Source organism: Schistocerca piceifrons, chromosome 8 (assembly GCF_021461385.2).
Source record: "Schistocerca piceifrons isolate TAMUIC-IGC-003096 chromosome 8, iqSchPice1.1, whole genome shotgun sequence".
NCBI lineage: Eukaryota > Metazoa > Arthropoda > Insecta > Orthoptera > Acrididae > Schistocerca > Schistocerca piceifrons.
The window spans coordinates 465289375-465303710 of record NC_060145.1 but is presented as its reverse complement, the minus strand read 5'-3'; the positions used below and the strand labels follow the sequence as shown (position 1 = coordinate 465303710).

The 14336-nt window shown below is 43.1% G+C and overlaps 1 protein-coding gene across 1 annotated transcript in view; it reads right to left on the bottom strand.

The window, feature by feature from the left end:
- LOC124712462 (protein qui-1) overlaps nucleotides 1-14336 on the bottom strand; it is a 1341285-nt gene that overhangs the window by 1052479 nt on the left and 274470 nt on the right. Inside the window, exon 3 of the mRNA XM_047242758.1 lies at nucleotides 7171-7250. Coding sequence (XP_047098714.1) covers nucleotides 7171-7250 — 80 coding nt within the window. The remainder of the gene's footprint in view (nucleotides 1-7170; nucleotides 7251-14336) is intronic.

Here is a 14336-nt window from a genome sequence, read left to right as displayed (position 1 = left end):
TTTTAATCTTACACTTTTTATACTGGTTTTATACAATTGTATGTTTTATCTTTCCAGGCTATGAGCTCCACATTATTAAAAAAAGGCTCTGAGCACTATGGGACTCAACTACTGTGGTCATAAGTCCCCTAGAAATTAGAACTAATTAAACCTAACTAACCTAAGAACATCACACGCATCCATGCCCGAGGCAGGATTCGAACCTGCGACCGTAGCGGTCGCGCGGTTCCAGACTGTAGCGCCTAGAACCGCTCGGCCACTTTGGCTGGCCAACATTATTAGTATTTGCCCTTTTTATGTATGACGCAATTCCACGTATAGTATGTCAGTACACGTTTTATTGTCAGGCGCTCGTTTGGCATGTGAAGTAATTTTAACTAATGACTACGCACACCACATTTTAACCATTACATTTGCGATACTGGTTACTCGTGTATCCTAGCTATACTGTCCTCTGCTGGCCTGTTTCCTTGTATAAGTACCAGACGTATTCTGATCATCACCAGCACTTACTAAGTACCTACACGTTTAGTTGATGTTGAGACTACATCAAAATATTTTATGGTATGTATGGATGGTATACATGGCTGTTAATCATGTAAACACTTTTTATCTTTCTTATGTAGCACCAGGACTTTTATAGATTTAGCGTCAACAATCTGAACTTAGTTGGTTACACACAAGTTCGCGTGATCAAAACGGACCTGTAAGATAAAGTGCCAAAAATATAATCATGGACTCATTTTCAGACTTTGTCTTCAATTGATAATAATTTTTCTACTCCCAGAAGAACTTTTCTAAAACGATAAACGTGACTTCTACGGTCCTTTTAGCCTCTTTGAAAATTTTGCTTAGAAGTGCTAAATCTAAAAAGCAGCACATAATTGTAGAAACACTATTTTTACTAGCAGCGATTGGTATAAGTATCATGAATGTTTGGTAATTCATTTGCTCAACAGTATTTCTATCTCAAATAACACAGTGCGCAGAGGAATTTTAGACATTTCTGATGATTTACTCTTGCAGTTAGATGAATCGCGATGATCATCGATTGCTTGTGTTCGTTTCGTTGACGAGTTTAACATTCGAGATTCTCCGCGAGCCGATAATGGAAACAGCTACAGCTTAAAGCCTTTTTGCATTTTCAACACTTTTTTCAATCAATGGCTCTGAGCACTATGAGACTTAACTTCTGAGGTCATCAGTCCCCTAGAACTTAGAACTACTTAAACCTAACTAACCTAAGGACATCACACACATCCATGTCCGAGGCAGGATTCGAACCTGCGACTGTAGCGGTCGGGCGGTTCCAGACTGTAGCGCCTAGAACAGCTCGGCCACACCGGCCGGCTTCAATCAATGAACTTGGCTCATCGCTATGTGACGAGACGGGTACTGAACACAATCAGCTGTTGTTTTTTAGTACCATTCGATAGCTTCTGGGGGCAAAATACTAAAATGAATGTTTGAACTGAGGAATGAAGTACTGTGTTTCTAAATGGACTAAGTCACTCTGGGGCATACGTTTTCAGCAACGGAGCATTTCTGTTGAAGTGGCCAACCTCACTGACTCCAATGTAATCAGGCAACTGAAAAATTAAAGGGATTCATGAAGAAATTAGTGCTGTGGCAAGACCGAATCGAAAGAGGCATGCGAGAAATGTTCCCAGCTCTAGTGTCAGTGATCCTATACTTCCAGTGGAAATAAAAGCGTCCCTTCTTCATCATTCTGCAACACTAGAAGGTCACTTCAAAAAGCAGATCAACGAAGAATTTTATAACTTTATTTAGATTAAAAGTCCATTCAAGAATTCCCACGTAGTATCACGTCGAAATGACAGAGCTAGAACAACTAATTGATCTGACTTGTGGTGCTCCACAGAAGAGTTAATTTAATTAAGGGTCTCTGTTGGATTTTTGGTTACATATTACCAAGGAATTCCAAACGCTGAGACAAAATCCAATGAAAATTCGTTTTGCAACAATATAAATGTGCTAGACTGGTTTTTCAACTTTGGCAGCTATGAAGTCGAACTACTGTTCAAAGCCAAATATGTTGTTGTTGTGGTCTTCAATCCTGAAACTGGTTTGATGCAGCTCTCCATGCTACTCTATCCTGTCCAAGCTTCTTCATCTCCCAGTACGTACTGCAGCCTACATCCTTCTGAATCTGCTTAGTGTATTCATTTCTTGGTCTCCCTCTATGATTGTTACCCTTCATGCTGCCCTCCAGTACTAAATTGGTGATGCCTCAGAACATGTCCTACCAACCGATCCCTTCTTCTAGTCAAGTTGTGCCACAGACTCCTCTCCTCCCAAATTCTATTCACTACCTCATCGTTAGTTATGTGATCTACCAATCTAATCTTCAGCATTATTCTGTAGCACCACATTTCGAAAGCTTCTATTCTCTTCTTGTCTAAACAATTTACCGTCCATGTTTCACTTCCATACATGGCTACACTGCATATAAGTACTTTCAGAAACGACTTCCTGACACTTAAATCAATACTCGATGTTAACAAATTTCTCTTTTTCAGAAACGCTTTCCTTGCCATTGCCAGTCTACAATTTATATCCTCTCTACTTCGACCATTATCAGTTATTTTGCTCCCCAAATAGCAAAACTCCTTTACTACTTTAAGTGCCTCATTTCCTAATCTAATTCCCTCAGCATCACCCGACTTAATTAGACTACATTCCATTATCCTTGTTTTGCTTTTGTTGATGTTCATCTTATATCCTCCTTTCAAGACACTGTCCATTCCATTCAACTGCTCTTCCAAGTCCTTTGCTGTCTCTGACAGAATTACAATGTCACTGGCGAACCTCAAAATTTTTCTTTCTTCTCCATGGATTTTAATACCTACTCCGAACTTTTCTTTTGTTTCCTTTACTGCTTGCTCAATATACAGATTGAATAGCATCGGGGAGAGGCTACAATCCTGTCTCACTCCCTTCCCAACCACTGCTTCCCTTTCATGCCTCTCAACTCTCATAACTGCCATCTGCTTTATGTACAAATTGTAAATAGCCTTTCGCTCCCTGTATTTTAGCTCTGCCACCTTCAGAATTTGAGAGAGACTTTCCAGTCAACATTGTCAAAAGCTATCTCTAAGTCTACAAATGCTAGAAACGTAGGTTTGCCTTTCCTTAATCTTTCTTCTAAGATAAGTCGTAGGGTCAGTATTGCCTAACGTGTTCCAACAATTCTACGGAATCCAAACTGATCTTCCCCGATGTCGGCTTCTACCAGTTTTTCCATTCGTCTGTAAAGAATTCGCGTTATTATTTTGTAGCTGTGACTTATTACGCGGATAGTTCGATAATTTTCACACCTGTCAAGACCTGCTTTCTTTGGGATTGGAATTATTATATTCTTATTGAATTCTGAGGGAATTGCACCTGTCTCATACATCTTGCTCACCAGATGGTAGAGTTTTGTCAGGACTGGCTCTACCAAGGCTGTCTGTAGTTCTAATGGAATGTTGTCTACTCCCGGGGCCTTGTTTCGACTTAGGTCTTTCAGTGCTCTGTCAAACTCTTTACACAGTATCATATCTCCCATTTCATCTTCATCTACCTCCTCTCCCATTTCCATAATATTGTCCTCAAGAACATCGCCCCTGTATAGACCCTCTATATACTCCTTCCACCTTTCTGCTTTCCCTTTTTTCTTAGAACTGGGTTTCGATCTGAGCTCTTGATATTCATGCAAGTGGTTCTCTTTTTTCCAAAGGTCTCTTTAATTTTACTGCAGGCAGTATCTATCATACCCTTCGTGAGATAAGCCTCTACATCCTTACATTTGCCCTCCAGCCATCCCTGCTTAGCCATTTTGCACTTCCTGTCGATCTCATTTTTGAGACGTTTGTATTCCTTTTTGCCTGCTTCACTTACTGCATTTTTATATTTCCTCCTTTCATAAATTAAATTCAGTATCTCTTCTGTTACCCAAGAATTTCTACTAGCTCTCGTCTTTTTACCGACTTGATCCTCTGCTGCCTTCACTGTTTCATCTCTCAAAGCCACCCATTCTTCTTCTACTGTATTTCTTTCCCCCGTTCTTGTCAGTCGTCCACTAATGCTCTCCCTGAAACTCTCTACAGCCTCTGGTTCTTTCACTTTATGCAGTCTCATTTCCTTAAATTCCCACATTATTGCAGTTTCTTCAGTTTTAATCTACAGTGCATAACCAATAGATTGTGGTCAGAGTCCACATCTGCCCCTGGAAATGTCTTACAATTTAAAATCTGTTTCCTAAATCTCTGTCTTACCATTATATAATCTACCTGAAACCTTCTAGTATCTCCATGGTTCTTCCATGTATGTAATCTTCTTTCGTGATTCTTGAACCAAGTGTTAGCTATGATTATGTTATGCTCTGCGCAAAATTCTACCAGGCGGCTTCCTCTTTCATTTCTTAGCCCCAATCCATATTCACCTACTACGTTTCGTTCTCTTCCATTTCCTACTGTCGAATTCCAGTCACTCGTGAATATTAAATTTTCGTCTCCCTTCAGTACCAGAATAATTTCTTTTATCTCATCAAACATTTCATCAATTTCTTCTTCATCTGCAGAGCTAGTTGGCATATGAACTTGTACTACTGTAGTAGGCGTGTCTATCTTGGCCACAATAATGCGTTCACTATGCTGTTTGTAGTAGCTTACCCGCATTCCTATTTTCCTATTCATTATTAAACCTACTCCTGCATTACCCCTATTTGATTTTGTATTTATAACCCTGTATTCACCTGACAAAAAGTCTTGCTCCTCCTGCCACCGAACGTCACTAATTACCACTATATCTAACTTTAACCTATTCATTTCTCTTTTTAAATTTTCTAACCTACCTGCCCGATTAAGGGATCAGACATTCCACGCTCCGATCCGTAGAACGCCAGTTTCCTTTCTCCTGATAATGACGTCCTCTTGAGTAGTCCCACCCGGATATCCGAACAGGGGACTATTTTACCTCCGGAGTATTTTACCCAAGAGGACGTCATCATCATTTAATCATACAGTAATGCTGCATGCCCTCGGGAAAAATCACGGCTGTAGTTTCCCCTTGCTTTTAGCCGTTCGTAGTACCACAACACCAAGGCCCTTTTGGTTAGTGTTACAGGGCCAGATCAGTCTATCATCCAGACTGTTGCCCCTGCAACTACTGAAAAGGCTGCTGCCCCTCTTCAGGAACCACACGTTTGTCTGGCCTCTCAACAGATACCCCTCCGCTGTGGTTGCACCTACGGTACTTCTATCTGTATCGTTGAGGCGCGCAAGCCTTCCCCCCCAACGGCAAGGTCCATGGTTCATGGGGCGGGGGGTGGGGGGGGGGGTGGGGGACTGAACTGTAATTAATATTAATTTCACAGTTTTAGAATAAATGAAAATGTAATTAAGGTGAACATGTTCCATATGTTCGTCACAATTCATGCAGTTTTGGTTTCTGTCGTGTAAAATCCTCCTAAACTGAATTTAGTAAAACAGAGAATAAGGCAAACGAAATATTTAAAAAAATACTAATTCTATTTAAAAATGGGTTGGGCGCTGATAGAATTTTCCTCTTGAAGTGGGGTCCCATAGGAAAAAAAGTTTGAGAACCATTGCTCTACATCACCAACTGTTAGCAGATCAGTGTCATTCATACGAAGGACTTTGGGAATACGAACATTATCAAAATCTCAGACAGGAAGCTACAAAATGTAAACGTAATTAACGTCAAGAAGAGAGACAGCTACCTTCGTTGATTCTCTCTCTGTCATAATTCTGTCTTCTCTAAAGACTCAGCTGTTGTTATCGGTGTTTGGTCCAGATAAACTGATGGCCCAAAAGATTATGAACATCTATCTGTGGCGCCAGATGCCTATGCTCAGGTCATACACTACCCGTAATTTACGAGCGGATGTTTTGTGGATGCGGAGATAGCTATCGACAGCGTCCCAGGTGAGCCGAATGTGACGAGCAAGACATCAACGTAAGTTACCTATCGTGCTCCTCAAACTATTGCATCACGATTCAGGCATCGACACACGCATAGTTACCCTGCTGGAAGATGTCATCGGTGTTGAGGAAGACATCAAGCAGTTGGGGTTACAGGTGGTCCTTAATAATGCCCATGTGTTCCATAGCTGGTATGGTGCCTTCGATTATACCCCAGGTCACATGGAAGCCCAGGTGAATGTCCCCCATAACACAATACTTCTGTCCCTGGCTTGCGTCCGTGGCGTGCTGTATCTTTCGAACAACCGTTCAGCTGGACGACAGCGTTTCTGGACACGGCCATCCATCTGGTTTAACAATAAACGGGAGTCACCTCACCAGACGACACGATTCCATTTATGTACGGTCCAATGTCTATGACCCGTTGCCCACTGAAGTCATAATTGACGACGTTGTTGGGTCAACATGGGAACACGTAGAGGCCCTCTGCTGCGGAAGACCACGTTCAGTCCAGTGCGCTGAACGATGCGCTCCGAAACACTTATGCTTGCGCCAGCCAGCAGGGTACTCTGTCATCATACCTGGCACAGATCGCCGCCTATGATGCTTTAGAGAGCGGGCAAGCCTCCGATCAATATGTTTTGTGATGAGATGTGGACGTCGAGCTTCTTGTCACCTACTCGTGGTTTCACCATTCTTCAACCAGTTTCCATAGATGCTCACGACAGCAGCACGCCAACACCTGACCAGCTTCGCCGTTTCGGAGGTGCAAGCCCCCAGGCACTGGCCCACAAGAATCTCGCTTTTGTCAAAGTTGCTCAAGTCAGCGGATTTTCGCATTTGTGCCACTTATCGCCGCTAGAATGATTCGCCATCCATCCCCGCTCCGCTCATATACTTCCATCACCACGCCACGTGGCATCTGCGCCACAAGGCAGCATACGGCCTCGCGATGGGCAGTGGTACAAAGTTTGGACTCATCATTGTATTATCATTATATTCTGGTGGTGTATTATGATGTAATACATGAAAAAAACAGCTTCGGAATTTAGCAATAAACATATACAATTTTAGAACGCAAGCTTCCTGAATCAATCGGTCTCGACATGTGAAATAGTGAAATTGCTTTGCGTTTTTATAAATGTGTAGATGGGAATGTCAGTACAACTAAAGCTGCCAGACAGAGAGACGACGACGTACGTAACCGGTCAGAGTGTGGACTCACCTCCAGCCCCATGTTGTCGTACTGGCTCTGCAGCTCTGGACCCACCACTTCCAGCAGCTGTCGCCGTTCCTCCGCGAAATCTGTAACCGAAGTACGCGGAATTACTGAAGATGAAAAATGTGTTAGTAAACAAATCAGGTATGAAACGCAAAATGCGAAGATTAGTTCTTTTTGGCGACACAGCTGACTTTATCTGTACAATGTCTTGCAAACAACAGATTGGAGTGAAGAAGTAGATTACCTCTTTCTGCATCTACGAAAGGTGTTCATAGCTGCAGTATACCTTCGGCTACAGATCAATTGCTGAAAATTTATTCCGTTGCGTAGTCATCAGTGCTAAAGTACCCTTATTCCGCAATAACTTTAGTTTTAAGTTTAAGAAACATCGAAGATGCCAGATTGAATTTTCACTCTGCAGGAAAGCATGCACTTACGTAGGGCTTGCTGGCAGATTGCAACTGTGTGCCGGACCGAGCCTCGACCTCAGGACCGTTTGCGGGTAAGCGTTATATCAACTGAGTTTTATTTCCTGCAGTACCTGATTTTTAATCGGTCAGGAAGTTTCGTATCATTGCACATTCCGCTGTAGTGTGATATTCCACTCAGGAAAAAGTTCCCTCAGGTTGTGGCTAAGTTATGTCTTCGCAAAGTCCTTTCTTCCAGTAGTGTTGGTCTTGAAAGTCTTGCGAGAGAACTTCTGCCAATTTTTGAAGATAGCAGACGGGGTAATGGCGGAGGTAAAGCTGTAAGTACGGTTCCTAAGTCGTCCTCGAGTAGCTCATTTGCTCCAGCGCTCGCCAGCGGAAGGTAATGGTCCTGTGTTATGAGTTCCAATCCGACATACAGTTTAATTCGCGAGGAGGTTTAATATTTAAGATCCATTTACGCCTACCGTGTTACAAATTTAGGAAAAATGTCGTTGTCACAAGGCCGTAACGAGTTTCTACAGGACTGTAGCCATCTGCAGCCTTACGGCATATGGTGCGAGAGCATTATGTTGCGTTGTGAAGAGTACCCTCAATACTTCTGAGAAGTAGTACGTACCTATAGTCAGCAGGTGACCGCTGGCTGGTAGAAACTTGTTACGGCATTGAGAAAGGCTCAAATTACCTTGCCGTAAAATATATAGAAGTTGGTTCGCAAAATAGTTCTTGCCCTTTAATACAGACAACTCTACTTTCATCATCCGCAGCCAGGACGGATATTGGAAGCTGATATGTCTATCTTAGTGTGCACGAAATATCTTCGGAACAAATTTAGTTTGCGCACCCTGTACAAATTAAAACAATAAAAGTCATTCACATAATCTACACAACAAAATGGTATTCTCTCCTGGCATATTTGTTTATAATGTAACGGACATTAATGGCGAAATCAGAACGATTGACATACGATTTACAGTCGCGAAGTAATTAGTGTAGAACAGTAGTAATGTTGACCCTCTGTGGAGTTGCGATAACTATGTCCAGTAAATTCGCATTTAGCATATCAGAGAGAAAATTTTTAAATTGTGAACGGGACCGTATGTGACACTTAAGGCAGAAAATTTTTAAATTGTGTACGATACAACCGACTGACCGACGTTCGCAAGAGTTAGCCCCGGCTGAATATTGAATAGTCGCTGGACGATGGTGGTTTATATTACAGCTGAGGGAAGTGGAAGCAGCAGTAATGCGAGGTACAAAGATCCGTGAAATACGGTCTGGTCTGCAGACTGTGGTGTAGATGTGGTGTAATTTAAGTAACGGCCTCGTGTTTAGAGAGGTCGCACACAGGAAAACATCTGCTCCTTCTATCGATAACGCTTTCCGTGGTGGCACAGGCTAACAGTAGGTGTCAGAATGTTACACGTGGTATACATTTCCATCTGCACATCATACTTTACTGACGACCTGTGTCGGAAGACAAGCATCGATTATCAAGTTTCCTGCAACAAATTAAAATCTAAGTGTTTTAAGGCTATTGTTCAAATTGTACAAGGAATCTACTTAGAACGCGTCCAGAAAGCCTCTCTACATCTGAACTAAATACTTGTAACTGTGTGAGATTCTTTGGTATTTATGATTTGAACTTACCATCGTTATGACTGATGTGGCAACACCGTTCCTCACGAGCATTGCAAATTGATTGCAGCGGAACTGCCACATTATTGTCCAGGGAGGAGAACAATGTCTGTGCGTAGACCAATGCATTGTCTGCCTTTCTGTATTCATTGAAGCAGAATGGCAGGCACCAGCGGCTGAGTTTTCGCGGAGCGCTTAGTGACAAAAGTTAGGCTCCGTGAAAGGAAGCGCAACAACGAGACTGTGACACAGGTGACAGATATGTTTCGTGAAACATTTGGTGGGAAGGGACTAGAGTTTAACGTCTCGACGAGAACTAGGTCATTAGAGACGGAGCACAGGCTCGGATTAGGGAAGGAGGGGATAGGAAATTAGCTGTGCACTTCCAAAGGAACCATCCCGGCATTTGCCTGAAGCGAGTTGGGGAAATCACGGGAATCCTAAACCAGTATCGTCGGACGCGGGTGTGAGCCGTCTTTCTCCCGAATGCGAGTCCAGTGTACTAACCACTGCGCCACCTCGCTTGGTAAACATTTGGTAAGGGGCCACCAAGACGTCTGGCTTTAAGAAGACAGCTTTTCGCATGGGATGCCTTTTGGATGCCCCCTGCCCGGTTGTCCATCAATCCGAGGGGGACCATGCGCCAAAGTTATGGCGTAAGTGATGCATTGACTCTCCAACTCTATCAGAGATCGTGCTGCAGAACGTGAAATTAAAATGAGGGCAATGCAACACCACTCGAAAATTGGATTAGGGTTGCAAGTATTTCAGCCAGTTGCGGCAGGCGACGTCTAGAATGATTTTGCATGCCGTCCTCACCATTCCTGCTTGCAGTGCATTCCTTTCTCTGCTGAATATGCTCGTTATCGGAATTCGAGCGATAAGTACATCTTTATATGCGCAAACGAAACCTCATATTTTTACGAAGAAACTGAGAACAATCCTCTGCAAGTCAGACTGTGGTTCGGTATGACTAAAAAACACAACGTCTTGGGCGAATAATTGTTATTAAAGTTGCAATAAAATAATTGCATATGCAATGGGAATTTCTGGAAAACCTGTATGTATGGTTCAAATGGATCTGAGCACTATGCGACTTAACTTCTGAGGTCATCACTCCCCTAGAACTTAGAACTACTTAAACCTAACTAACCTAAGGACATCACACAAATCAATCACCGAGGCGGAATTCGAACCTGCGACCGTAGCGGTCGCGCAGTTCCAGACTGTAGCGCCTTGAACCGCTCGGCCTCCCCGGTCGGCGCCTGTATGTAATCGAATCTGTTAATTGCATATAAATACCGATGAGGCCACCATGACACAGGTTTCACAAAGAGCTTCCAAAGGCTTGAAAAAGATTTTATAGAGATTAGACGGGGATGAGCCAAAACATTATGACCGCTGGTCACTGCGAAGTTCACTGCCTCATGGTGATGTTGCGAGCACGTGACGTAGTAAGGAAATAACGCAGGCGGAAGAGAGGCGAATGGGCGGTCGTTATCACGAAGATACGCGCCGCAAATGCGGAAATCCACAGATATAAGCGGTTTTCAGCAAAGACACATTGTTGTGGCGCTGTGGCTTCGAAACGTGAATCACTTAAACGGCGCAGCTGGTCGGTTGTTTGCTAATTATTGTCCCACGTACCTCTGGAAAGTGGATGAAGGGTGGCGAAATAACGAGTATGCCGCATGGTACTGGATGACCACGTCTCATCACCAAATGTAGAAATTCAAATGGCGCTGAGCACTATGGGACTCAACTTCTGAGGTCATTAGTCCCCTAGAACTTAGAACTAGTTAAACCTAACTAACCTAAGGACGTCACACACATCCATGCCCGAGGCAGGATTCGAACCTGCGACCGGAGCGGTCCCGCGGTTCCAGACTACAGCGCGTAGAACCGCACGGCCACGTCGGCCGGCGCCAAATATAGAGGTCGGAGGATGCCGCTCTGTGTAAACCAGGACAGGCAACGATCAGTGGCAGATCTGTCGACAGAGTACAACGCTGGTGGAGGCACAAGTGTTTCGGAGCTCACCGTTCGAAGGCCATTGTTGAACATGGAGCGCCACATCATACGATCCCTACATGTTGATCCAACGACATCGTCAGTTATGATTGCAGACGGCACTGCGTCACATAGTTTTCGCCGTGGATTGATAGAATCGTGTCGCCTGTAGAATGAATCGCATTTCTTGTTTTACCAAACCGATGGCTGGTCCTTACACGCCGTCATTCAGGCGAATGAGTGCACGGAATATGCACCGCTCGACACATGTAGAGCGGTGAGGGCAGAACGATGCTATGGGATACCCTGAGTTGGGCTTCAGTGGCATTTGTGGTGGCAATCGAAGGCATCATGACAGCAGTGATATACGTGACCATTGTTACGGACTACCTGGATCGCTTCATGCTTGAAGTCTCCTCCTACAGCGACAACATGTTTCAGCAGGATAACTGTCAGAGTTGCTAGGTGAGAATCGTAATACAGTTTTGAAGGGCTTTATAGTGAACCAATAGCCGTTGTCCAGGAGTAGCGTATTTGATTCATAATCAAAACGTCCTCGGTTTCGAATCCCTCCGCTGCTTAAATTTTGATTAATAGCCAACGGCCTTGTCAAAGAGGCGGGAAACTGCCCCCAAAGGGGGAAGCATCAGCAATGATCAACGGCAAGAGGATGCAGAAGGCAATGGGAACCACTGCATTAAAGGCACGTAACATGTATCCATAATACATGTGGCCTGTCATTGAAGAAGTGTCATAATGATCTCTCCAGTGGCAAAAGATTCCGGCAGAGTCACCCAGTCGGATTTCCGGGAGGGGACTGCCAAGAGAGAGGTTACCATGAGAAATAAATAATCAATGGAAGGATAAAGTTCTATGAGTCGCGGCGTGGAATGTCAGAAGCTTGAACGTGGTGTGGGGAAACTAGAAAATCTGAAAAGGGAGATGCAAAGGCTCAATCTACACATAGTAGGGGTCAGTGAAGTGAAGTGGAAAGAAAACAAGGATTTCTGGTCAGATGACTAATATCAACAGCAGCAGAAAATGGTATACCGGGAGTAGGATTCGTTATGAATAGGAAGTTAGAGCGGAGAGTGTCTTACTGTGAACAGTTACGCGACAGGGTTGTTCTTATCACAATCGACAGCAAACCAATGCCAACAACAATAGTGCAGGTACACATGTCGACGTCGCAAGCTGAAGATAGATAGAGAAAGTGTATGAGGATATTGAAAGGGTAACACAGTATGTAAAGGGAAATGAAAATCTAATAGTCATGGGAGACTGGAATGCACTTGTAGGGGAAGGAATAGAAAAAAAAGTTACAGGAGAATATGGTCTTGGAAAAGGTATGAGAGAGGAGAAAGACTGAGTTCTGTAACAAGTTTCAGGCAGTAATAGCGCATGCTCTGGTCAAGAATCACAAGAGGAGGAAATATACTTGGAAAATGCCGGGTGATACGGGAAGATTATAGTTAGATTACATGATAGTCAGACAGAGATTCCGAAATCAGATACTGGATTGTAAGGCGTACCCAGAAGCAGACATCGACTCAGATCACGATATAGTAATGATGAAGAGTAGCCAAAGAAGTGGGATACGGAAGAACTATGGAATGACGAGATACGGTTGAAGTTCTCTAAGGCAATAGATACAGCAATAAGGAATAGCTTAGTAGGCAGTACAGTTGAAAAGGAATGAACATTTCTAAAAAGGGCCATCACAGATGTTAGGAAGGAAAACGTAGGTACAAAGAAAGTAACTGCCAAGAAACCATGGGTCACAGAAGAAATACTTCAACTGATTGATGAAAGGAGGAAGTACAAAAATGTTCCCGGAAGCTAAGGAATAGAGAAATACAAGTCGCTGAGGAATGAAATAAATAGGAAGTGCAGGGAAGCTAAGATGAAGTGGGTGTATGAAAAATGTGAAGAAATCGAAAAAGAAATGATTGTCGGAAGGACAGACTCAGCATACAGGAAAGTCAAAACAACCTTCTGAGACATTAAAAGTAAGGGTGATAACATTTAGAGTGCAACGTGAATTCCACTGTTAAATGCAGAGGAACGAGCGGATTGGTGGAAAGAATACATTGAAAGCGTCTGTGAAGGGGAAGATTTGTCTGATATGATAGAAGAAGAAACAGGAATATATTTAGAGGAGACAGGAGTCCAGTATTAGAATCAGTATTTAAAATTTGCTTGGGAGGACTTAAGATCAAATAAGGCAGAAGGGATACGTAATATTCCATCACAATTTCTAAAATCATTTGGGGAAGTGGCAAAAAACGACTATTCACGTTGGTGTGTGGAATGTTTGAGTATGGCGACATACGATCTGCCTTTCGGAAAAGCATCATCCAGACAATTCCGAAGACGGCAAGAGCTGACAAATGCGAGAATTACCGCACAATCAGATTAACAGTTCATGCATCCAAGTTGCTGACAAGAATAATATACGGAAGAATGAGAAAGAATGACGATCAGTTATTCTTTAGGAAAAGTAAAGACCTCAGAGAGGCAATTTTGACGTCGCGGTTAATAATGGAAGCAAGACTAAAGAAAAATCAAGATACGATCATAGGATTTGTCTACCTGGAAAAAGCGTTCGACAATGTAAAATGGTGCAAGATGTTCGAAATTCTGAGAAAAGTTGGGATAAGCTATAGGGAGAGACGAGTCTTATACAATGTGTACAACAGCCGAAAGGGAATAATAAGAGTGGGCGACCAAGAACGATGTGCTCGTATTAAAAAGTGTGTAAGACAAGGATGTAGACTTTTGCCCCTACTGTTCAAGCTGTACGTCGAGGAAACAACGGTGGAAATAAAAGGAAGGTTCCGGAGTGGAATTAAAATTCAAGGCGAAAGGATATCAATCATACGATTCGCTGATGACATTGCTATCCTGAGTGAAAGTGAAGAAGAATTAGATGATCTGCTGAACGGAATGAACAGTCTAATGAGTACACAGTATGGACTGATAGTAAATCGAAGAAAGACGAAAGTAATGAGCAGCAGTATAAATGAGAACAGCGAGAAACTTAATATCACGATTGATGGTCACGAAGTAGATGAAGTTTAGGAATTCTGCCTC